Below are 27349 nucleotides of genomic sequence, written 5' to 3'. Positions count from 1 at the left end.
GAAGTAATTTTTTTGTTATTACAGTATCAAATTTTTTTCTATACAAACCATTTATCTTAGAAAGTTATGGACGTTCTCCTATTTACACCAGCAGAATCAGTCTCCTTTCAAAGTTAGAAATATTCAAAGTAAATAAAAATAATTTCCTTTTGGGCAAACGAAAAGACAAACCAAAATGTATCACGGGAATGTTTAGAAAATGTAACCGTTTGGTTATCCCCCAAAGAATTGGGGTTATTCAACCCGCATGCTATGCGTAGATTGTAAAGAAAGCAAACTTCAGAAATATCAGCGAACAAAACGTACACATTTTAATCATAATTTGTCAGATCATTTCGACCTTTATCTAAAGCGATGTCAAAGTTGTAATACAACCATACCCGTCTCGTCGACAGGGGTGAACTTTAACCTGAGGCGAAATAACGCGGTACCCTTTTTGTCGTTTGTTTTGTTAGCAAATTTTTTCTTCATTGAAATTTAGCTTAATTGACTGCGAAAACTACTTCAATGTCTATCATTATATATATACTTAGCAATACAATCGTTTAAAAGCGTGCATAAAATTTGATATAGTATCGGACCAAGTAGCTTTAAAGGGGCATGGTCACGATCTTGATAAAAAATTATTTTTCCGATTTTAATATTTACAATGCTTCAGAAAGGCATTTTTAATAGGCAACCGAATTTGAGTCTCATTTGTTGAGTTATAAGCGAGTTACAGAGCATGAAATTCTTCGATTTGTAAACAAAGCGTTTGTTTACATTTTGAACGTTGAAGTAAAAATTTCAGTTTTAAACCTAAAACGAATGTGTTAAACGTTAGGAATTGTATATCTATGCTTGAGATAAATAAAAAGATAGATAAATAAGCTGGAAAAAGATTTTTTACTGGTATATGGAACCTATGTAAACAAAAACAGGGCGCGAGCCTTGTTTACATGACAAAGAATTGTGAGACCTGTATCTTGCTTATAACTCTACGAATGACTCTCAAATTTAATTTAATTATTAGAAATACATTTCTAAAGCATTGTAAATAATAAAAACATAGTAATAAAATTTGACCAAAATCGTGACCATGTCCCTTTAAAAACTCCATAACTAATAATTGGAGTTAAAAAAAAATTATGCTACAGATTAAGAAACTACAGATATAAAATATCTATAAAAATATATAAGACACCTTAATCGAATTCGAACTCTTAAGTTACGTTTTCTCCAGGTACGATAACCACTTCTACCTCTTTGCACGACATCCTAGCGGTCTCTCAGTGCGTGGCTGTTGGTTTTGCATCTGTAATCGTATTTTTTTGCATCGGTGTCTGTAGATTTCGCAAAAGAGGCTGTTGGTTTTCTTTTAAGCTGGTCTGTTTCGTATTTTAGTAGTTTTTCAAAAAAATGTTCGTTTTGCATAACGTCTTTTTTACCCTTTCCGCCGCCCATGCCACTTCGCACACCCGAGCAACAGTATAGCCGGTATGAAATCAGCTTTATTGAGTCATACAAAAAATATCTGGACAATGTAGTGGAATAGATCAATGATGAGATTTTCAAATTTTTCTCTAGATATTCTTATGTTGAACATTGATCTCCTATGTAACAGTATGGTTTTATAGCTATATTGTATAAACATATCGGTCAACCTCTGCTTCACTTCGAGTAAGAATACATGTTCATTAAATTGTTCTTTACAGTTCCACATATATTCAAAACCTAAATTGTTAATCAATTGTTTTATGTATGAGAGCCAACAAGAAGAGGCTAACTGTGCGTCCCATTCATTTACTATATCTTGTTATATATTGCTTAAAATACAATTATCACTCAGTAGACTAAAAATTTACAACATGACACTACCACCGGAGATCATGATTTGAATAATCTTCAATCTACACGACCCGAGGTGTCTCCACATAAGGTACAGCTTTTCTGACTAATTGACTGATATAAATAATGTTTTCAATAATTTTTAATTATTTCCACTTGAAAGAGGGCGTGGCCCTTCATTTCAACAAATTTGAACCCTCTTCACGCAATTATTCGTTGTGCTAAGTTCAATGAAAATTGTCCAGTGGTTCTGGAGAAAAAGTCACAAGTGCAAGAAGTTAACGGACGCCGGACATAAAGGGATCAGAAAAGCTCAATGGAGCTCAGGTGAGCTAAAAAGGTTAATTTCGAAGATAGAACATCACATAACATTTTCTTCCAAGTACATGTATATATCGATAAGTCGACATGCCAGATAATTGTGATATTTTGTCAGATATCATCATGAGAAGTACATTTCACACTTTATTAACAAAATATTGAATTTCTAGTCATGATTAATATTTTCTAGTTAGTCAATATAACGATCTGACAAGTTGACATTAATATCAAGCAAGTTGACATAAATATCTAGCAAGTCGACATAAATATCTGACAATTTGACATAAATATCTGGCAAGTCGACATAAATATCTGACAAGTCGACACAATCATCTGACAAGTCGATATAGATATCTGACAAGTCGACACAATCATCTAACAAGTGGCGGCAAACTATAACACAATAACTCGCTTTATATTGATCAATAATGAAAAAAAAATAGTTTATACAAAAGAGAATGTAAACAAGTTTTATTTCAATGTTTTCATTTGTTCAGAAGGTAATCATCACAATATTTTTTTTAATGAAAACGATAAAAATTAACAAACAAAAGAAATAAGACAGGGAAAAAGTGTCTTTACTTATGCTCTTTCCTGTTACAATATAAAGATCTTGCATGTAATTACAAGTATTTATGGTTGCCTTTCTTATACATGTTTATCCCTTTATTGTCGACAAGAAACGAATAAAATGACAAAAACATACATAAGTAAATCAACATTCCTGTACATAATATATCAACTAACAAAAATCCCCCAATCATTTTTTGGTGGAGAGCGGGTCATTAGTTATCGACACTTCAGCACATTGAAACTTACACATAAAGAATATAATTATAAAACTTTAACAAACATAGCCCTGATACAGTTGTCAAAGATTTGGCACATATTTTGTAGGTTAACAAACAAAGAAATTGCATGTACAATAAACTCTTTTTTTCACCATACATAACTAAATATTTTTCTTCGTCACGTATATACCTTATTTATTGTATTAAAGTGGTTTGGGCAGCTGATTTAAATGAATTTCACGGGGAAATCAATATATGAAATTCATTTTCAAAATGCTTTATTTACATCCACCAAGTATGATTTCCTCTATTTCTTACGGAAATTGATTCATGCTCTTTAGAAATTGGCAGGACTGAAATTTACACGCCCCGTTTATTAATTGGTCTAAACCTTTAGCAACCTAAGAAAAATCAAGGTATGCACGAAATAATCATGATGATGACGACAGAACCAAACTCCCCTAGAATACGATCTGGCTGCTTCTTTTATCTAACGTAATTGACGCGCGTTATTTTTTTCCCCTACGATGTCGCTACCTTCGTATCCTATGGCATGAATCACCAAAGAAATCATTTTATTGTTTAAGTAATCGAGTATCTTAAAACACAGCACTGAATACAAGCAGTAATGTTCTACCATAATAGCAAAAAACTTAATTGCAAGAAATAATTGCCATACGTATAACATTTACAAACTACACTAAATATGTAATATCGTTTGTATGTTTAATGTTCCGACAGACAATTTTAACAAGATTCTACATGTGTATAACAATTGATTCAGACATTATTATTCAACAAAAGATGTCTTTTGACAACCGTTCTATTTCGTCCAGAACCCAGTCAAGCGAGGATTCGCTAAGTCTTGGGTTGGATATGGCAATTCTGAAGAAATTTGGCAAGTCACCCAGTGGTTGATATGCTAACATCATGTTCCCTTTTAAAGTCATCGATTCCTTGATCTTTGGTGCGACCTTTGAGTAAAACACAAGAGAATATTATGAAACTTATATTTACTTTAACTTTTATTTGATTTCTAATATATGCGTTTAATAATGAAAAGTTAAAGCGAGCGAGCGAGATACAAATATAATTTCAATCGATTTGGATATATAGCAATTTAAATAGTAGGCCATTCCAACAGTAGACCTGAATTTATCAAACAAGACAAAATTTACTGTGTCCAGACCTTGCTCAAGATATTCCTGCGTTCAGTTGGACTCAGATTTTGGCCGATAAGTTGTGGTGGCTCATACCAAAAACTCACGCTGGGGCCTTCAACCTGTTTACAAACAATTAAGATATACATGCATCTATGCTGCGTGCAAGATCCTAACAGGCCAAGAGCCCAACAAAGCCGACATGATCTAGCTTGGCAATAACATTATTTATATAGTGCCATCAAAAGAACCTATCTACCTAACCTAGCCGTTAGGGTAGCGGCAACATATCATACATGAGCCCTTTACTAATTTTTAATCTAGATCGAATTGTCATTGAAGAATTTTTTTTTTACATAAGATTGAAAATCACATGTTTGAGTTTTTGATCTTTAAGAAATGCAGCCACAACTAATTTTGCTTTCCATGAATATCATGAAAAAACCCGGGAAATAAGCGCGTGGATTCATGCGAGAAAAATTAAAACTGCATTCACGTGAAAAAAATTTAAAAGTTTCATTTGCCTAAAACGTAGTATGTTCTGTATTATCTACAAAATGATTTTTTAAAGTAGATTTCACGTTTATAACGTTGAAAGAGAAATTACCATTAAACGTGAGATTCTGGGGCAAATATTTGACTGCATATATACATAATTATAATACTTTGGCCACATAATCCAATTTCAGTATTTCACAGTGTTTATTTGCAAGATAAATATCTTTCGAATGAGTGTACACATGTATGGAAACTACATAAAAGAATGAAAACAAAATTAAACATACCTCATTTGTTACCAATGTAAAATGTTCCCGTTGCTTAACTTTTTCTTCAAGATATCTTAAACAAATGCAAAGATCATTTTATGAAAGGAAGACTAGCGCATAAAATTAATCAATAAAATTACATGTATAATTACATGTATTAACATATATTTACATCCACTTATAAGTATGATTCCCTCTATTTCTTACGGAAAGTAATTGTAATTCACAACAATTTAGAAACTGACAGGAATGAAATCTACACGCTTCGTTTATCGATCGGTTAAAACCTTCAGCAACCGAAGAAAAATAATGGACTGCACGAAATAATCATGATGATATCAGATTCCCATAGAAGAGGATTTGGCTGTTTATTTTATCTAACGTACTGATGTAAATTAACAATAATACATTTTTACTTGCTTTTTTTAATTTTATAATTTGTTAAAAGAAAGATGTAAATACATGTTCATGTATAAACAATGAAATGCTTTCTCTGAAGATTCATGTAGGTTATGAAGGTAGCGATCATTGTTGTAAAAAAATGACATTACCCGATTACGTGGGTTATGCATTTTTTCTGCAATGTCGCCACCTTTATAACCAGGGAAGCTTTTCATTGTTTGACTAATTTGCAATCATTCCATGCGATAATTATTGGAGACTTCCTTTTTGCTTCCAAAATATTGATCTTCGTGAAATGAGGTCAAATTAAGAAAAATGTTTCAAATATTGTCAAACATAATTTTGTGGAACCATTCTAATTGACTGAAATAATAATGGAATATGTTGTTAAGATTTAATAAATAGGCACGAAATGTTACACATGTTGTTGTACACTTTTCGGCTAAGGTAATCGTTGTTACTTTTATACAAAAATTAACAGGTGTACATGTATCGTGTCAAAAATGCTACTGTCATTCTATCATACTCATATTAAGTTTAAAAACCAATGAAAGCAAACAATATTCAAGAGGAATAATCATCCTATGTATATTTTGTAGAAATACATTATTAAGAGTTTCTGCTCAAGATCAGCAAAGAACTGTTATATAATTTTCAGTTCAATTAGCGTTGTTTAATACGCATGTCTGAACATTCATTGAACGGAATGCTGTAATTTGCTAATTGTATAATATTAAATACAAACCGAGACAGGTGAAATATTTTGTTGATTGAGTCTTCAAATCCATTGTCGCCCTATATTCAAAGAAAAATCAGTGTGAATAAAGAACTGTTATTATGGAATTATGTGCTAGATGTTAGGCTTTGGTTTTGCTATTTGCAAACTCTTTTATTGGATTGTCTACTTTGCTCAACTGCATGACTTTATTAATATATATATAGGTCAAGACAGTATATCTTTTTGAGACATAAAATTCACAGAGAATTACTTTGGATCTCCACATCAGCCATAGTTTGAACACGTCATTATGTCGTCCGCACTGGATGGATCTGTCACCAGTGTCGTACGTGACGTCATAGAATTTGTCCGTCTGGTAGAGGTAATCCGCACATAGCGCATTGGCACTCTGCAATTCACCCTACAACAAATATTTCAACTATGCAATTTCTCATGATTTTGATTTAATTTTTGTGTCAAATTATGAAACAAGTCACAAAAGAAAAAAAAAACAACTAATTACTAGTACTCTTTGATTCACATGAAAATCTCGACGTTACGATCCAATAACTAATTACGATGACTAGCAATGAGACTTTACGAAGTCGACTTACAGAGTTGTAGGAGATACAGATACATGTAATTCTAAAACATAGGGTTTGATGTTGGCTGTGAATGATATTTGAGTTTTGATGGATATGCAATGATCAAATCCATACGACAACAATTACCGAATTCCGAACCAAGATGGCTGAACATTGCAGAGGCACTCCCATCATTTTGTGGGGATTCCACGTCATGGAATCACATCTGGCACAAAACAAAAGACAACAAAGGTGTCCAAAATTACACGCTAAGCTTTTATGATACTTTTTAAAGCTAGGAATAATCAGTGTCAGAAAAAGTATGCATAATACTGTATTTTTAATTGAGAAATGATTTAGATTTATATTTCCATTCATTTCATTTCTAAACAGCATTTTGATTATAAAAATTTCATTTAAAGTATATTTTCGCTTTCATTATTATTTTTTTTTTTTTATGTGCATATGGTGTGTACCTAGATGATCGTGGAATCAAATTTTACGGTAAATCCAAATAAATATATTGCTAATAAAATATCAAAACAGTCAATACACTGCATCTGTACAAATTAAGTACCTTTCAACTCCTTGAAGCAGGTACTTGTATTTCTTTGACAACAATGCTGAGCCTCCCCATGCGCCCTAAAATGAAGAAAAAACCAGACGTGCGAAAAAAATGATACAATAATTACATTACAAAACAACACGTAATTTACATTAACATAAACAAGCGCCAAAAAAATCCTCTTCTTTAAAAATCATCAAAGCGTAAATTTGAATTCGCATAAATTGTATAAATTACATATTATACATGTAACATGTATTTAATAAACAAACGAACAAGATTCGACGCGAAAGGGGCTAAAATATGTTTACCGCTAAAAAAACGCGGAACATACTGTACGAATTCAAATTGAGAAGAGTTATAATCACTAAATTCTACTCACATCCACATGCAGCCATATTCCGTTTTTCTGACATATGTCTGCTATCTTATCAACAGGATCGTAGGCCGCTAGGACAGTGGTCCCACAAGTAGCATTCACCATCAGAGGGACCCCACCATCAGACAGAGTCCGCTGTATCTCACGCTCCAGGACATCAACCTTCATTTTACCCCTACAATGGATCATTCGGGGAAACTTGTTAGTACAATTCAAATATCGTAAAATATAAAAACAGTCGTACATTAATTTTATTCATAAAATTCTTTAAATCATCATAGCCGTTTTGTACACTATATAAGTCTTTTAATTTGAACTTTAATCGCAAAAGGTGTACCAAAGAAATGAGCAATACATGTACTTACTTTGAAGGAAGAGAGAATGGGCACTAACAAACTAATATTTACCCTGTTTTTCTTGATCTATCTACTGTTTAAAATACATGTACCCGAAATGCGTCGGATTTCAGATTACTGGTATTCTAGTTTACAATTAATGGTAGATCACCCTAACAGCATATTATAAGAACGAAAATAAGAATAAACTAGATACGATCTCGTTGCGAGCAACGAGGAGGTCTTCCGTCCGATTTTTAGAAGAAAATATGACATCATCAACTATGATTTTTGACATCAAAACATGATATGGAAAAAGGAGTGAACTACTAATGCTTTATTGTATCGCTTTTTATAAGTTCTATTACATTGCTTTTTAAAATACTTGCATTTCTTCCAATGAAGATTGAAAAGATTAAACTTGTTGACACCTGGTCCCAAAAAACCCTAATTGGGTAACGCAAGAGAAAATCATTATATTTTTAGGATATATAAACGTATTATACCTAATCTAGCTTTAATAACCTTTCACAAGATGGCTCTCATTAAAGGGCTATAGATAAATTTTTTTGAGCCCTTTGATCCCCTAATTTAAGGGACCTTTCATTTAATATCAAGAAAAAGGTTTCTTGATATTAAATGAAAGGTCATTTAATTCTGAACACATTTTGTCAACAAGTGTTTAAAAATTCGTTACGGTTCTGGAGATACATGAGAAAGAAGTTTTAAGGGGCTGATTCTTTATCTCCTTATAGGGACCGTTTACGAACATTTTAAGGTTGCATATTGTTAAGAAAATCATTTTGAACAATTTTTTTTTGTATTGCATTTCAAAATATTTTTTCTTTCTGAGATATGGGTGATCAAAATTTTGGATTTTTGGCCCCTAAAAAGCCATAATTAAGTAACACATGATAAAATCATTACATTGCTTGAATACATAACTGTGAGATAAACATATTTGCTTCTATAACCTTTCACAAAATAACACTCAGAAAAGGGCTACAGATTAAAGACTTATAGCCCTTTGGTCCGCTTATTTGAGGGGCCAGCCCCTTTTTTCTTGATATTAAATGACAGGTCATTTAATTCTAAACAAATTTTGTTCAACAAGTGTTTAGAAAACCGATACCGTTCTGGAGATATATGAGAAAGAAGGTTTTAGGGGCCGATCCCTTATCTCCTTATAGGGGCCGTTTAACGAAATTTTGAAGGTTGCATATTGTTTAAAACATTAATTTAAACAACTTTTTTTCTGTATTGCATTACAAAATATTTTTCCTTTCTGAAATATGGGGGACAGAAATTTTGGACTTTTGGCCCCTAAAAACCCTTCATTACGTAACACATAATAAAATCATTACATTGCTTGGATACATAACTGTGAGATAAACATATTTGCTTCTATAACCTTTCACATAATATGTTACAGTAAAGGGCTACAGATTAAAGACTTTAGAGCCCTTTGGTCCCCTAATTTTAGGGGCCAGCCCCTTTTTCTTGATATAAAATGAAGGGTTATTTAATTCTAAACAATTTTTGTTCAACAAGTGTTCAGAAAATTGTTACCGTTCTGGAGATATATTAGAAAGAAGGTTTTAGGGGCCGATCCCTTATCTCCTTATAAGGGCCGTTTAACAAAAATTTGAAGGTTGCATATTGTAAAGAACATTAATTAGAACAAACTTCTCCTCTGTATTGCATTTCAATATATTTTTCCTTTCTGAGATATGGGTGATCAAAATTTGAGACTTTCGGCCCCTAAAAACCCTTAATTACGTAACACATGAGAAAATCATTACATTGCTTGGATACATTACTGTAAGATAAACACATTTGCTTTTATAATATTTTACAAAATATCCCTCAGTAAAGGGCTACAGATGAAAGACTTTAGAGCCCTTTGGTCCCTTAATTTGAGAGGCCAGCCCCTTTTTCTTGATATCAAATGAAAAGTCTTGTAAATATGAACTTTTTTTGCAATACATGTGTTAACAAAATATTTTTCAGAAAAGAGATAAACTAAGAAAACCGTTAAAAATAACGACGTTTTTTTAGTCTCAATTTTCGGGACCAGGCGAGCTTAAACGCCTTTTGAGCATGACAAATATGAATGCCAAATAGCACATCTACAATCTCTTGTCTACAATCCCTGAAAGTTTGAACTCAATATCTTTTACCGTTTAGGAGGAGATCCCTGGACAAGCCGACCCTCTGAAAATCGTTAAAACGTCATTTTCTCAAGAACGGAAATGACGTCATCAAAATAAAAAAATGTATATTAAGTTCGGATTAATATCTATTAGATCTGAAAGTTTCACGAAAATCGGCTGAGCCATTTCTGAGAAATCGCCTGCACAAATTTTGTAAGAAAAAAAAAAATAACTAGACACGATCTCGTTGCGAGCAACGAGGAGGTCTTCCGTCCGATTTTTAGAATAAGGAATGACCTTACTCTTAATCTTCGTCAACGAAACTTATCCGGAAAAGGAGGCGGAATCTATGAGTGTAATGGGTGAAAGACTATCTATCCCTTTGGTGACCCTTATTTGAGGGATCAGGTCCTTTTTTATATTAGTTAAAAGGTATTTTTGTGTACCGCTAATAAGTATTTAGAAATTGGTTACCGTTTTTGAGATATCTGGGAAAAAATCGTTTAGATATCCGGTCCTAGAACTCTGTTTGGTGTCCAGATAATAACAATATATGGTTGTACATTGTTAAGCATATTATTTTGAGCATCTTTTGTTGAATACTGCTTTCCAGAATTTTCCTCTATTTCGAGATATTGAAGATCAAAGTGTTGGACTTCTGGCCTCTTAAAATCCCTTATTACATAACATAGGAGGAAATGATTACCATGTATAGGTAAATAACCTTAGAATGAACATAATCGCTTCTATAACGTATCAAAAAATATTTCACAGTAAAAAGTTATCATTTAAAGACTTTAGAGATCCCTCAGCCCCTTATTTGAAGGGCCAGCCCCTTTTTCATGATTTCAAATGAAAGCTCTTATCAATTCAAACACATTTTGTTCAACAAGTGTTTACAAATTTTGTACCGTTCTCGAGATATCTTGAGAGGGTCGTTTTCGGGGCCGACCCTGTAACTCCTTTTAGGGACTGCATAACAAAGAAATTATGGTTGCAGATTGTTAAGCTCAATATTTTGAGCATCTTTTGTTCAATATTGCTTTTCAAAAATTTTCTCCATTTTGAGATATTGAGCATCAAATTTTTGGACTTCTGGCCCCTTAAAATCCCTAATTACGTAACATAGAGGAAAATGATTGCCATGTGTAGGTGGATAACGTTAGATTAAACATAATTGCTTCTATAATGTATCACAAAATATTTCACAGTGAAAAGTTATCATTAAAAGACTTTAGAGCCCCCTCAGCCCCTTATTTGAAGGGCCAGCCCCTTTTTCTTGGTGTCACCTGAAAGCTCTTGACTTTATAAAGATATTTTGTTCTACATGTTATAACAAAATACAATCGAGGAAAGAGATATTGAAAGAAAACCACGAAAAATCACGACGCTTTATCAAATGTAATTTTCGAGCTCGGGTGAGCTTCGGCGCTTTTGGTCACAGGAAAATATATATACCACATGTCAGATCTACACCCTTTTGTCTACAATCCCTGAAATTTTGAACTCAATATCTTAAATCGTTTAGGAGTTTACACCTGGACAAGCTGACCCTCTGAAAATCGTTAAATTGTGAATAATTCAAAAACTGGAAGTGACGTCATCATAAAAAAAATTTCCAATAAGGTTCAGATCATTATCTATCAGACCTGAAAGTTTCATGTTAATCGGTAAAGTAGTTTTAGAGAAATCGCGTACACAAAATTGGTTGGAAAAAAAAAGAAAAATAATAATAATAGGGAAAAAGAAACCGAACGAAAACAATAAGGTCTTCCGTTGGAAAACGGAAGACCTTAATAATAGGGAAAAAGAAACCGTACGAAAACAATAAGGTCTTCCGTTGGAAAACGGAAGACCTTAAAAACTAAACTTTGGTAAAGATATACATGTTTGAATTAATAGTTATACGTATGCCTATGTATGCTTCCCCTTTGATTTTGACAGACCTTTCGTCACAGGGAATACAGCAAACATTGTTCATTCCAATTCCTAATATGATCGCTGCTTTCTTTATAGAGAAATGGCTCTAAAACATAGAAAAGGAAATTAAACACTGTACGTATAATTTTAAACAACTATTCCATAAAAAAAATCTACAATGAATATTAGTCTGAATTGTAAATCCTGACCTGGGCGGAAGTATAGACAACCATTTTCTGTCCACCGTACATCCCTTCTTCCTTTATGTTGGGGAACTTTCTGTGTCTCGCTAACATCAAAGCATATATATTGGAAATCGTTCCACCTTCAATGAAAGGATCGCATGCAATGTGACTGCATGTAAAATATTCGTTTCTGCATACAAAGTCTAAAGAAGCTTTTCTTTCTGTGGGATATTACTGCATTAGAACCATTTTAACAAGTGCTTGGAGTTTGGGTAATGTGACGTAGTCCTGTCTATTTCATTGTAGGCCTCTCAGCCATGACTCTTTGAAATCAACAGGATTTGTCTGGCTTTAGAGCAAAGACTACGCAATCAGTGTACATTTCGCTTGAAACCAGCGTCATTTTAACTTGTTTTGACGCAAGAAATAGATTGTTACATCCTACTGAAAGTCCAATGTCTTGTTAAAATGGTTCTACATTTAACCAAAAGGTAAGTTCTTTTGTTATCGAAAGCTCTAAATTCCTATCTAAATTAAAATAAATTTATGCCCGCGTAGGAATACAAGAAGTATCTTTCAATAGCCCACAATATCGGCCCCTTAGAAACACAATTATTGTATGACATCATGTACATATGTATGTTGTTTTTTGTGTGTATTGCATTTCCAATATTGTACATATGTTGCATTGTTTGCATTCTTCAAAAACTATATTATTTATTGTTTACATATTTTTTATGCATAAATACTGCAAACCAACTTTGAACTATTCGCGTGCGGGAAAATAATGCGATGTTAACCAGAACTTCGTTGTCGCAAATATTTCCCTCTGCGATCCGTTGAAACTCGTTTACAATTCGTTTGAATTAGCACCACGACAATATTTATCTCGTGTTTATCGCAAAAAGAAGAAGTCGTGAATAAAAGTTGGTTTACGGTATTTACATTAGCAGGTACAACACATTTAGTTCGATGATGTCCCCATTTCTTGTAAGTAAAACATACCGGGTGTAAAGATACCGTCTCCATCTTCCTTCCAACCAATGAAGGAACGCATCTTACGTAATATAATGTCCTCCATCAGCACAAACACGGATCCCACTTCAAATGTGAACCTATTGAATCAGAAAGATAACGGTGCTCAAACTATTTCGAATAATGATGTATTTTCAGTATATAAATGAAAAGAAGAGCTAGAATCTTTTAAGATTTATCTTGCGCGGATCCAGATATTTTTTCCGAGGCATATTTGCATATTTTCGATAAATTTACCAGTAAATAGTAAATTAAAAAGAAATGTAATTTTTTTCTGGTCGGAGGGGGGGGGGGGGGGGGGGTCCCAATTGCTGGATTTCACAAACTTTCTTACAAACTTACATGTTGGTGTTGACGGCGGCTGTCAGCCACTCCCCCGCCACGCCCACCGGGTCAAGACCCGTCGACAGCTGGTTCAGAAAATGAGGATGTCCTGTGTACACACAAAATGTTTTAATACTTCATGGCTAAGGGCATAATTATTAGCCCCTTAATTGGTACATACACATGTACCAGTTTATGAAAATTCAATACGATATCGTGATTTTATTTGAATATTTTACCAAATTGTACCTGTTTTGACGCAGTACTTGAGCGTCTCCTTGCAGTCACTCAGCACCTGGTGCAGATCCCGGGGGACAGCGTCCACGGTCAGGCAGTCACCCATCATATCCTGCAGCTGGTGGGGGTGGTGGAAGTCGACCACCTTAACCTTACCCTGACACTGGTCCGCCATGTAAGTGTTGAGCAGCTTGGCCATTTCCAGCATGAAGTCCTTTTGGACTTTGCTGTCCGTTTGTAAATCTGTACGAAAGTTATATAATAAAATAGTGTTTTATAATACACGTGCATAAGGAGAATTCTTCAATGGCGGGGTTTTTGTTGTTGTTGTTTTTTGTTGTTATTTTTTTTTGTTTTGTTTTTTTATTTTTTTTTTTTTGGGGGGGGGGGGGGTTGCAGGTAGAGTACACCGAGTACTAGTAACGCCCCACCCACCTTTGTAGTACACGCCTTCAAACTTCCCCCACTCCTGTCTGTTCTGGCGGTTCTTCCTCGTCTCCCTGTTTTCTGACGCCTCCTTGCCTTTGAGGCTGCCCTGGATCTTAGAACTGACATTTTCTACTGGACGCCGGACCTGCGGGTCTATCTGGAGGGTTTTAGTCGACGCATTGTACAGCTTCTTATTTTCTTTTCTTCTTGGTAGATCTTCCATCTGTAAGGAAAGATAATTTGTTTTCAATTTGATATAATTTATTTATTGATATTAAAAATGACTCTTCATTTCATAGTCAGTGCTATAAGATCGTGATATAAAAAGTTAAATACTAGTAATCTATTACATAGTGTAATTATTTGATTTTTGAAAAATACTTCTCTTTAAAATGCTCTGCAAAACATATTGATTATATATATATTTATTTACAATTATAACACAAAATTTGTGACGCATTTCTTTTTTCTTCATCATTATAACTATCAACACTAACTATCGTAAAAAAATGGGTGTTGCTAAAACGCGGAACGGAGAACGGAACGGAAAGCGGGCAGAAAATGTTATATAATGTTATTTATTTCATAGATGTGTTAAAACAAGCTTAAACACGATATACTTTGTTTAATTTTTTAATATTGTTAAAACTGTTATCCATATTCAAGTTTATTCATTTAGAAAGTGTATGACTTTCTCAAAATTAACATCACTGCATGCTTTGACCACTAGTCCCACTTTAATAACCTAAACAACATATCCAGCTCTCTATTCGGATAAGGTTACAGGAATGTACAATCATGTACGTAAACGTAAAGAAACTGTCATAACTAAAAACTAAGAATATTTAATCTAAAACAGTAGAAGATGTAGACAACGAACGCCATTATTAGACGAAAGAAAGGAGACTTTGAAGGCCATCTAGAGTGTCAGTGATCCTATAAAATGATTTTGTTTTCGATTAATGATCTTTAAAATAGCGAGACAAAAAGGTTAGCAACAGATGTTGCAGCAAAACCTCGTAACGATGATAGTGGATGTTGTTCGTCGGTCACGTACTTGATATCAATAATAATGTTAATAATTTTTTGAAATAGTATATGGATCACAAAAAAAATTCAATGTAGATGAGAGTACATCATGTTTGAATTTTTTAAAATAAGTTTAAAATCACATGCACGGTTCGAAGTCATGGAAAACACAACCAAACGCGTCAACCAAGAGCCCTAAATTATTATTCCAACAATATTACAAATGGAAATAATTAGAAAGTTGTTTTAATAGCTTATTTAATAACAATTTGTGTACTCTTTATTTTTCCGTTTCGTTCTTTATTAAGCAAATTAAATGCAATGATTTAGTTGATAGATATTCGTGAGAATGATATTAAAAACAAGCAACCTTTTAATAATAATCATTTATAAAATATGAAAAAATAATACAAAGTAAATAGTTTGTGTCCAATCTATACAATAATTAAGCGATAAACGTCATAGTATTTTTGCGTTTTCCGTTCCGTTCCGCTTTCCGTTCCGTTTTCTGTTCCGCGTTTTAGCAACACCCTATATCTCCACCCACCCGTAAAGAGGGATAACTCTAACAGGTTTACTTAAGGTACTTCACTACACCTAGACTTATACTTTTTAAGACACTACGTCACAAGATGGCGATTTAAATGTTTTATGAAATTATTTGTATCAATCCATTCAGATGTATATCGTCATAGCTCAGTGGTTAAAGTATCAGGCTTGTGAACCGCAGATCATGACTTCGAATCTGCCTGTGGCGTTTGTTCATGATTACTGAATAAAATTTTTAAGAATGTCATTTTTATCCAAATTTGCTCATTTTTTCGCCTATTTGACATTTATACTTCTTATCCATCATGCTCTCTATCATGATCAAGTAATTTTCTGTTGATTTGAGCAACTATTTGAAGGTGTAGTGAAGTACATTAAACAATAAAATACTTTCTTTGGTGATTCATTCGGGATATGAAGGTAGCGACATTGCAGGAAAAATACATAACATGTGTTTACGGGTTATGTAAATTTTTCCTGCAATGATCGCTACCTTCATAACCCGCTATTTCATAACCAAATCGTCTCCTGTGAGACTTTGAGTCTGGCATAATCATGATTATTTCGTGCTGTCCGTGATTTTACTTAGGTCGCTGTAGGTTCAGACCGATCGATAAACGGGGCTTGTCAATTTCAGTCCTGTCACTTTCAGCCGCTGTAGATTACGACCAATCGTTAAATGTTCAGGCTGGTTGTTTCTATAGAGCTTTGAATGAACTATAACTTTTCCTAAGAAAAGGAGGAAATTATACTTGGTAGATTTAATATATTATGTTAAAATCCAAGATTTTGTGGCATTCATTGCCATTATTTGTCGCAATACGTTAGGATGAATTCACTCAATTCTCTGTTACAGTAGCGTTGCATTCTTTGTCTAGTTTAAACTATTAATCGAAACCTACAGCTACCTCGGAAAAATATCGGACTGCACGAAATAATCATAAATGATGTCAGACCCAAAGAAAAACGATTAGGGTGTTTCTTTTAGTTAACGTACTGATGTACATTTCCAGTCATTTAGTTAATTACAATCAATTATCAATTTGTAAAAAGACAGATGTAAATACAGTAAATCACGCTTTTAGCGAACACGATTATAATGATTTAAAGCTTACATTCCTCATGGGTAGTATATATAAACATATTGTTTATATTGAAGCAAAATCGCTTGCCCTTAGCGATTCGTAAGCGTGTTTTACCGTATGAACAATAAAATACTTTTTTTGATGATTTATTTCGGGTTATGAGGATAGCAATCACTGAAGAAAAAAATTGCATAACCCGCTAACGCGGGTCCCGCATCAATTCCCAAAGAAAGCATTTTATTGTTTAAGTAACTCTTTACAGTCATTTGCACCATGGACCTATAAAAACACATTTATGTCACAATTACAAGATCTTTTGTCGATATAATACAAAAGGAATCGTTTCTATAGGCAATACATGAATAATTGTCATTCGTTATATATAAACATGATAAAGGGCAATTTTTTTTTCTTAATTTTTTGAAACATGTCTAAAAGGTGTTGAGAACCATTTTCACAAGGCCTTGGACTCTCGGTAGGATGTAACTATCTATTTCTTGCGTCAAAACAAGCTAAAAATGACGCTAGTTTCAAGTGAAATATACTAGTACACCGATTGCGTAGTCTTGTTGATTTCAAAGAGCAATGGCCGAGTGGCCTGCAATGAAATAGACAGGCCTATGTCACATTGCTGTTTGACACCAACTACGCAAAGTCCAAGCTCTTGTTAAAATGGTTCCAAAAGAAAACAAATCTGTAAGCTTGCTTGAAACAATGTAGAATACGTGCAGATTTAAATAAAATTCTTAAAACATCTCCCATGATAAATACCGTGCAGAATCAGATTCCATGCAGCTTTGCCAGTGTTTTCAAGTACAATATTATGATTTTAATTGAATCTAATAAGAATTATGATATCATCATATCCGCATGAAATATTCCTTGAGATTTTCTGCAAATTTTCCATTGATATATGATACACTAAACATGCATGATAGGCATACCATTAAATACATAAGCAACCTGTGTCACATATCGAATGGTGCGATGAAACCGGATATATTCATCCGCGACCAAACCACAACCGTCACAGAATACAAGTACATGTACATAACACACCCCTGCTACAGTCGTTATGTGTATGAGGTACTATCCTGTACACAGAGTAAACTGTTTATCTTGTTTGAAATTAACTGTATTTCATCTAGCTATTATATGTTGAGAATAAATGAAATGAATTGAATTGGTGTCCATCATCTTTGCTAGCCAAAGGTTTCTAATCCGCACCACTCCTCACAAACCCTTGGGTTCGTGAGGAGCAGTGCGGATCAGAAACCCTTGGCTAGCGACGATGGGTGTCCATTGACATTTACAAAAGAATGTCTTTGGAAGCGTACGTTACTACTTATTATGCGAAATCATTTGCTTCAGAAAAAAAAATATTGAAGGAGTTTCTATGAAATAAATTTCAAAATTACATGTGTTCTATACTTCCATTGTCTTTATTGCATAAACATAAACACATTAAAGTTAACACGATTTCTGTTTGTTTCAGCAATACCCTAGCTACATTGCAAGTTATGGTATTTTCTTCTGGTTTGGTTGGTTTGAACATTTTTTATTGCATAAACATATACAAATGGTTCGAAACACAAGTTCAAACAACTTACGAGGTTCCTACCAAGTACATGTAATAGCAATTTACAACTGTGTACTAGTTTAGAATGGAAAGTACATAGAAATAGATACTACTAAAATGGTTAAATTATTGAACAAACGTATTTGAATTTGGTCTAGGCAGTAAGATTGAAATTACGAGAATCTACCATAATCTCTGATAAATCTTTTGAACAGCTAAAAAAATACGTTGGTATAAATTACAGTCAGAGATTCATCTCCCCACAAATAAATGACATTTAATAATATGAATTTGATTTAGATTTAAAAGGTTTGAAACAGCTCATTTCGTGCAATGGTATATTTCTTTCATTCAAAAAACAAATGAAAAGAATCTTCTGGTAATCCACATTGGCAATTAGGGCTTTCAATAATACCGTATAACGGGTAATTTTTACTGCTGTGATTTTTTACGAATTTGTCTCAAAATAGGGCGATTTGAATTTTTACGCGTAATTTTTTTACGAATTGGACATGTCAGTAAAAATCAAAATCATCTGTGGTAAAAGGGGGGAAAATTTCTCCGTGACTTTGTTACAGATATCACACATACAAATCAGAAAATCGTTTCTCTGTTAACGAGTTCTTAATTATTATGTTTGTATTTATTTGTAATGTAGTTATTGACTGAGTGATTGAAATCTAGCTACTAACGTGGCATTATATGTAGTGTTAAAAAATACTCAAGACTGAATAGAAAGATCTGAACTGTTAACACCACATGACCAAAAAAAGCTAAAATATACCTACATGTACAGCCGTCAGGGACTGAGCTGAAGGTCATGAACATTACTCTCATACGTACGATGTAGAAAATTTACGTGCGGTGTTTTTTTTACTTCTGTGAAAATTTACGCGTTTACTTTTTACGGATTAATAAAACTCGTAAAAATTAGTAAAAATTAGCAGCACGTAAAAAATACCCGTTATACGGTATTTCTTCTGAAAAGGTCGAAGTTTAAGATACAGGCATGTCCTGCCACATATACCATATGTTTGTAATTAAAAAGGTAGACCTCTTTGCCACACGCTGTCAAAAGCTTTTGACAAATCACAAAAAACCATACAACAAAATTTCCCTTCATCCATATCTTTAACATTTACTGTTAAATGTTTCTAGTAACTGATATTAAGTTAAATGGCCAGGCAAAATACCAGCTTGATATTTATAAAATAAATTGATTTTGATAATTAAACATAATTGTAGACATCTTTCCATAATTTTGCTAAAACAGCTCAAGAGTGGTACAGGTCTGTAGTTTGTTGCTACAGAAGGATGAAAAGGTGAAAACTAGTGGTATATATTGTAGAAAATCTATTAAACTAGAGGTATAATGTAAATCTTAGCAATCGAAAAAATAAAAAAAATTCTTCATCATTCTCCAAAAATGCAATTTGTTTCCTGTTGTATTTTTGTTTGCTTGTTTGTTTGGTTGTTTTTTTTTATGGGGTAAGTCCTTTATGGGATTTTGTAGTTTCAAGATCAATTCTTAATTATATATGCAAAACTTATTTATCAGTATATAAACAAAGATTATTCGTTTTATGATTAGTTTTCAGATAAATCTCGCCTAAATATTCTTTTATACTAACAATTTGCTGTTTATCAACAACACCCATGTCATAACATCGATCGCTAACACCTCATCTACCCAATACATTCATGCGAATGTGTTCGGAATGTTTTCTTTATCGTTGCTAAGTATGTAATAAATCCAGAGGTACTCGAATGAAAGTTCACGAGACTTCACCGAGATTTGTTAAGTTCCTGTGAAATTTCGAGCGGAAGTATAAGTGTTCGGATAATATTCTCAAAATACGTAGGTACTGGTCGTTTTTCATATCATATCCTACTTTGATTTATGTTAAAACATAAAAATCTTTTAAGATGTATGTCTTATTTCACCATCTAGCGGTTAATTTTATTAAACGATAATATTCAGAACAGGGTTATCATTCGTATTCAACCACGTGTACAGTGGTGGTTGAAAATATAAACATTGGGTTGCATAATTAAAGCCATGCTTGATGCTTGTGGTGTGCAATACCATGTTTTTAGAAAAATAATGGGTGTCTGTTTTGCATAAAAACCTAGTATATCGAGCCATTTTCAAGGAACATTCTGCATGAAATAGTTTAGTCTGTTTCACTATTGATGCTATTAGTATGTCAGGCGCGGAAAATTAATCTTATGGGGGATCTCTACTAAAGCATGTTAATTGTTGCAACAGCAGACAAAAACTATTTTTTGTATTGTCACATTTATTTCTAGAACACATTTTATCCACCAATTAATGAAATGAAGTTTAAAATCAATAAACCTCTAGAAATTAAACTTACAAATACCTAAATTCTATGAAATAGACTATAAACACGAGGTATGATTTTTACTGTGAAACTAGAAGGGTAAAATAAAACCACTATGGTCAAAAATTTAAATGACAATAACATTCGCAGGGGTGAATACGATATGGGGAACTGTGCCATTATACCTCAGAAATAGTTTCAATTACTTCGGATATATTCTCTCAATTACGTTTTTTAAATCCTTCATATTTTAACGAGTATAATTCACAGGTACGTTTTTTTTCATAATGCAATTTTAAAATTTTGTCCTTGCATGGTCTGATGTCGTGTCGTTTATTAAAGAGATATCCTTGCAATCTGGTTTCATCTGGAAAAAATACGTTCAAGAGAAACTAATGTGTGTATTGTCCTAATTTAATGAATATTGTATTATATGTACCGTGTCTAAATATGCAGTGTATTAAATTCGCTTATCATCATGGAGTGGTAGATGCTATTCACCGGTGTGGTACATGATTAAAAACTATGAAAAACTTCTACATTTTAAATGTGATTTACAATAGCAACAAATTGACTTATCGTATTATCGTACACAAATAATACATGGGCCTACCATAGAAATCAGTCTTAAAGGTCAAGCAGGTAGAAGACGTTTCTCATAATAAATAACAAAATTGCTCATCGTTTTATAATATTTGACATTCGCACATACAGCAAAAACACCAACCGGATAGGATGAGACCTACCTCTTAAATAAGACCAAGTCAATTTAAAAAAAGAAGTTTATTGTAATCAGTATAGTGTGAATTATTGTGAACGGAAATCCTTTGCACTATCTATAGATAAATATGAAAGCTGGGTTTTTTCCTTGACAAAACGATTGGCGATTAAAGCAAGTTAATTCATGAAATAAAGAGAGTTAACCATAAATCACTTAATTTACTTAACGATAAACGTTGTTCCTGGCCAAAAATCGTGAAAAACTAAAATCACCAATTCCATATCAAATTTTAAAATACATAATAATTGTAAATACTCTCTCTCTCTCTCTGTAAAAAGTTTTTTATATTCCTTATAAAGTTGCCATTTATATATTTTTTAAATGTAATTTAACAAATGAATTAAAATACTACTTACGATTTTTTATAAAGTTGAGAAAATCCTCAAAAATATTGTATTTCAAGAGCGGTTAGATTGATAAATTTTTAGACCTAAACCGGAACACATGGATTGGGGTCCTTTTATTCCTTAAAAACATGTTCTTAAGAGGGCGGGCATTTATGGTTCAGAGGTTAGCAGGGCGAGGAAATGCGTATATAATAGGAAAATTTAAGTCATCTGCCTGATGTTAGCGTTGTTATTGTTATGATTTATTTTTTTTTCTGTGATTAAATGTATCAGATAAAACCGATCTTGGACAATTTTGTTTTTTATTTTTACTACATAGAATCTTTCGGTTCGCTTTTAAATTTGATGAATTGATCTCATAGTCAGCTGATCACTTGGCTAAATGCGCAGCATTCATAATGATCAATTTCATGATATTTTTCACGTAAATTAGATATGATGTCATAATAAAGAAGCTTTGAACACACCAAAGTTACAATATCTAGAAGATGACAATATAAATTTTAATCCATGTCAAAACCCACTGATTCTCAAATTTATCTGAGGCCGTCTAGTTGCTACCCCCTCTGTACCTTTAGAGGTATTCTTTAAGGTGATTTGGTATGGGGGACCATACCGGGGTCTGCCCAGTAGTCAAAAGGTTAATCATATCTAGGGTATAGTAGTCCGAAGTTCATAAGTATGAAACCCTATGTAGGAAATGTTGTGTAGATTAAAATAACTAAAAAGGTCAGGTTTGATTAAATAAATCATTAATTTCCACCTTAACAAGTTATTGGATGTTTAGAAAACAAAAAACTACGAAAAGAGAGTATGAGTTACATGTACAACAGTCCCATATTATGGATCGCAACTACAAAATATTACGTAACACGTCTCATACACATAATTACCTTGTCGAAATTGACAATTGCATTTATTTCGTCAGAGTTCTGCGAAATTTGCTAAAAAAATACATTGGAGAAACAAGATTACACAATGTAGCAGGGATGGGGTAATGGAAATTTGTAATGGTAATTGAGTGTAATTAATTGCAAATTTTGATGTAATTGAAAGTAATGTGTAATTGGCCAAATTTTCAATTACATGTAATTGTGATTTAATTAATTACTTTCGAAAAAGGCATGTAATTCCAATTACTTTTCAATTACTTTCAATTACTTTCAATTACACACTGATGTGCATATAAATATGAAGCTTTCCAGTACCCATTGTTCCCCACACTATCAATGGTACATGTACAAGATCAAGTTAGTAAGAGTAGTTAAAAAGAACTGAACTATTCTTATATATATATATATATATATATATATATATATATATATATATATATATATATATATATATATATAGATATATATATATATATATATATATATATATATATATATATATATATATATATATATATATATATATACATGTATATATATATATCATATGAAATATTTTTCAGAATGAATGTTTTCAGTGATTTAATATTTAATCATAAGTTTAATAATCATAAAATTTAATTAAGTACATGTATTTGATGATTTGCTTGATCTCTTTTTTCTTAAAAAATACTTATTTCCCTTCTTATTAGAAAAATTAGTGTGTAAATTATCATTGAGTTAGATTAAAACATCACTGTTTAATTTACAAACAAAATCGGTGTTATCGAAATTATATTAGCTATCAAGTCATGATTTGTAATTGGTAGCCTTAGTACAGAGCTTAAATGCATGGCTTCAAATGGGTTTTCAGTTATTGATGCCTTACATGTCCACAGGGTGTGTTCCCTTATTGCAAACATTTGATAATTAGGTAGAGAAAAACAGGTGTGAATGTTTAGATAACAATTATAGTCTGCCCTCTACCCGAGATTAACCTGTACTTTGACATTGTATAAAGAAAAAAAATACTTGTATAAAAATGCAAAGGATAAAGTTTTTATTTAATAGTTTTTCATTCATGAAATACTTTAGTTGACATGATAGGTGTAGGTTAGGGGATATGACTTTCAAATGTTTATTGAATATTAAGGTGGTATGAATCACCTCCATATTGTGACTACCGGTGTTCTATAGCAGTTTTTCCCCCATAGTAGCTTTTCCCCCCGGAAAACCTACTATATAGTAGCCTTTCCCCCCGGGGGGAAAAGCTACTATATAGTAGCTTTTCCCCCATAGTAGGGTTTCTCCCGCACGTTTTTGGTTCAGATTTTATAGAAAATATTTATGAGAATCCAGTAAGGATTAAAATCAATGTTTCTATACTCCCATGTTGCATACATGTATATCTGCATTCATCTGTACAGGTTAAGTTTCGTTTTGCCGATTTATTATTTTTATAGACAATGCTGAAAGTTGAACATGTGTGTAACGGAATTACAACTAGAACTTAATTTAGGTAATTTATTGAAAAAAGTTTTACAAGTTATACACTTATATGCATAATTCTGTGTTCTGAAATTGTATTAAACGAGAATGTTTTAAGAATTTCTTGATAAATCTATCAGACTGTTTGTCTGTTTGTGAAAATTTCATCCAGGCTAAACCTCTGTTTTAGAGAAATTTTGTTTCCGATGTTTCAGAGCCCGATTTTTAAAATCCTATTATAATAATTATAGTGCATATTTTTTAGGGTCCAATGTCTCATAAACTAGAGATGATCATATCACCATATTTTTATAGTGGCAAAGGTTTACCACTTGAAGATGACTGAAAATTTCAGCCATTAGGATAGGGGCCCTTGATGTTTCAGGGCCCGATGTTTAAAACCCTATTATAATGATTGAATAGTGTTCTATGAGTGGGGACCCGAATCTCAAATTCTAGAGATGACCAATTAACCATATTTTCACAGTGATAGTGGTATACCACTAGTAGATGACACCGAAAATTTAAGCCCCCATGCAGGGTAGGAGCCTTTGTTGTTTTCGAGCCCGATGTTTGAAATCCAATTATAAAGAATATGTATTTTTAGGGCCCTATATCTCAAAAACTATAGATGACCACATCAACATATTTTTACGGTCATTTAAAAGTAAAAACATCATTTAAAAATACACAATCACTCATATATTTCTTTATCAAAATGATTGAAAATTACGTTTAATTCTGCTGCTTTTTTTTTTTAATTTTCGAACAAATTTTTTTTAAAAAGGTACGCGGGTAAAATTCATTATTCTTCAAAACATTTAATCAATTCATAAGATGACTAATGATATAATAAATAATTAGATAAATAAATCAATGAACTTTTATTCATAAAAGGAGAAACCGAAAATCAAAAATAAATAACCAACCTAAGCGCATATATACGACTTTTTTACTTGTTAGTTGATTAGAAGAACAAGCTTTTATTTTAAAAAGAGTCAGCTCATCACAATATATGTGTTGGTTTTTTTTTTTAATTACCCTTGTTTAATTATTCGAAGAAATAATATGGTACACAAGAAAATATTTATTGCAAAAATATGAAACAAATAGTATAAATTTTTTAGGTAATTGAATCGTATATCTTGATTAATATAGCATCGTTTTCAAAATTGTATATTTATAAATCACGTTGCAAACTTAAAAGTGGAAAAATTAGCAAATAGTGAGTGACAATATAAACAAAGTTAATTCATGCTCCATATCACATTTTCCAAAGTAACCAGCAAAGACACCGACATTGTTCTGGTTGTGAAGACATTTCATTGTTTTTTAAAATGTTTACATTATAATATCTCGCGTTCGTAGAAATGTGCTTAAAAATATGAATATGCGTAACTTTAAAACGAAATGGTAAACACTAACTTTACAAATGCTTTTAATACATAATTAAAATACCCCTTAACCATGATTTAGAACCCCATCAATCAAAGTAAAATTAAAACATTTCAGTTTCTCATCATATCAATCCATCCTGTCTCCCGTTTGATATTTAGAAGAAGAAATATATAATTTTTTTTAAGACCGTCAATTCTAACGGTATTAATTTAAAATTGATGGCCTTTTAGACGAAGGGAGTAATACATTTCCACTTTTTATTCCCTTCCTCTACAAAATTAAGTCAAGATTGGTCAGTTAGTTCCCTGGGAGAAGCTTATACATTGATGGTAATACATTGGAAAATTAAATTTCCAAACTGGCGTATTTTCACTAAAATGTGTTCTCACGTGTTCATAACGTCGAAGTCAAAACTGTAGATAAGCATCGATTAGATGAAAAAGATTCGAGGTATTCCGAAATCCGTGTAAAAGGGTTCCAAAAAGGGGTGAGAACAGGTGAAATAAACGATGATGACACATGCATGTTATGAAGGCGCATGCCTTAGTTCATATTTGGGGTTGAAAAACTATGTATTTTATTGTATGTATTAATAAATGCCATAATTATCCTTTTTTGTGAGAAATTAATATCATATCAGTTATTGCAAATTATTGTCACGAATGGTCCGCAATACCGGTAAACATGGTCGGAAAGTAAAAATGGGGGAAAATCCACTATACAGTAGGTTTTCCGTGGGGTTAATCTGGCTATAAAAAGGGGGAAAGCCCACTTTATAGTCAGATTTCCGTGGGGGATAAAAATGCTATATAGCCATTTTTCCGGGGGGGAAGAACTGCTATATAGCAATTTTTCCGGGGGGAAAGATGGCTAGGGGGAAAAGGCACTATATAACACCGGTATTTGACATTCGCACACACAGCAAAAACACCAACCGGATAGGCATGAGACCTACCTCTTAAAGAGACCAAGTAAATTTAAAAAAAGAAGTTTATTAATTGTAATCAGTATGGTGTGAATTATTACGAACGGAAATACTTTGCACTATCCATAAATAAATGAAAGCTGTGTTTTTTCCTTGACAAAGTGACAAAACGATCGGCGATTAAAGCAAGCTAATTCATGAAATCAAGAGAGTTATTCATAAATCACTTAATTTACTTAACGATAAACATTGTCCCTGGCCTAAAACCATGAAAACTAAAATCTCTCTCTCTCTCTCTCTCTCTCTCTCTCTCTCTCTGTAAAATAAAGTTGCCATTTATATATTCTTTAAATGTAATTTAACAAATGAATTAAAATACTACTTACGATTTTTTATAAAGTTGAGAAAATCCTCAAAAATATTGTCATTTCAAGAGCGGTTAGATTGATAAATTTTTAGACCTAAACCGGAACACATGGATTGGGGTCCTTTTATTCCTTATAAACATGTTCTTAAGAGGGCGGGCATTTATGGTTCAGAGGTTAGCAGGGCGAGGAAATGCGTATATAATAGGAAAATTTAAGTCATCTGCCTGATGTTAGCGTTGTTATTGTTATGATTTAATTTTTTTCTGTGTTTAAATGTATCAGATAAAACCGATCTTGGACAATTTTGTTTTTTATTTTTACTACATAGAATCTTTCGGTTCGCTTTTAAATTTGATGAATTGATCTCATAGTCAGCTGATCACTTGGCTAAATGCGCAGTATTCAATAATGATCAATTTCATGATATTTTTCACGTTAATTAGATATGATG

General features: G+C 32.6%; 1 protein-coding gene across 3 annotated transcripts; it reads right to left on the bottom strand.

Annotated features, from left to right (window-relative positions):
• Nucleotides 1-2607: 2607 nt before the first annotated feature.
• Nucleotides 2608-27039, bottom strand: LOC128157358 (glutamate decarboxylase 1-like). 3 transcript variants are annotated; one of them, XM_052819861.1, is made up of 15 exons: nt 26917-27039; nt 14139-14355; nt 13716-13946; nt 13485-13575; nt 13113-13222; nt 12132-12247; nt 11949-12028; nt 7518-7689; nt 7148-7212; nt 6718-6796; nt 6258-6407; nt 6014-6063; nt 4885-4939; nt 4129-4221; nt 2608-3913 (listed from the first exon to the last, which is right to left on the bottom strand). In XM_052819861.1, exons 2-15 carry the CDS (start codon nt 14353-14355, stop codon nt 3734-3736), a joined length of 1689 nt encoding a protein of 562 aa, XP_052675821.1. In that variant the 5' UTR covers nt 26917-27039; the 3' UTR covers nt 2608-3733. The 3 variants fall into 3 exon arrangements, with proteins under 3 accessions (XP_052675821.1, XP_052675820.1, XP_052675819.1); XM_052819860.1 differs by lacking the exon at nt 26917-27039 and adding an exon at nt 21857-21965; XM_052819859.1 differs by lacking the exon at nt 26917-27039 and adding an exon at nt 17567-17636.
• Nucleotides 27040-27349: the final 310 nt, after the last annotated feature.

Source organism: Crassostrea angulata, chromosome 7, assembly GCF_025612915.1.
Source record: "Crassostrea angulata isolate pt1a10 chromosome 7, ASM2561291v2, whole genome shotgun sequence".
NCBI lineage: Eukaryota > Metazoa > Mollusca > Bivalvia > Ostreida > Ostreidae > Magallana > Magallana angulata.
Note: the sequence above shows the minus strand (reverse complement) of the source record. Positions and strands in the feature narration are given on the sequence as shown.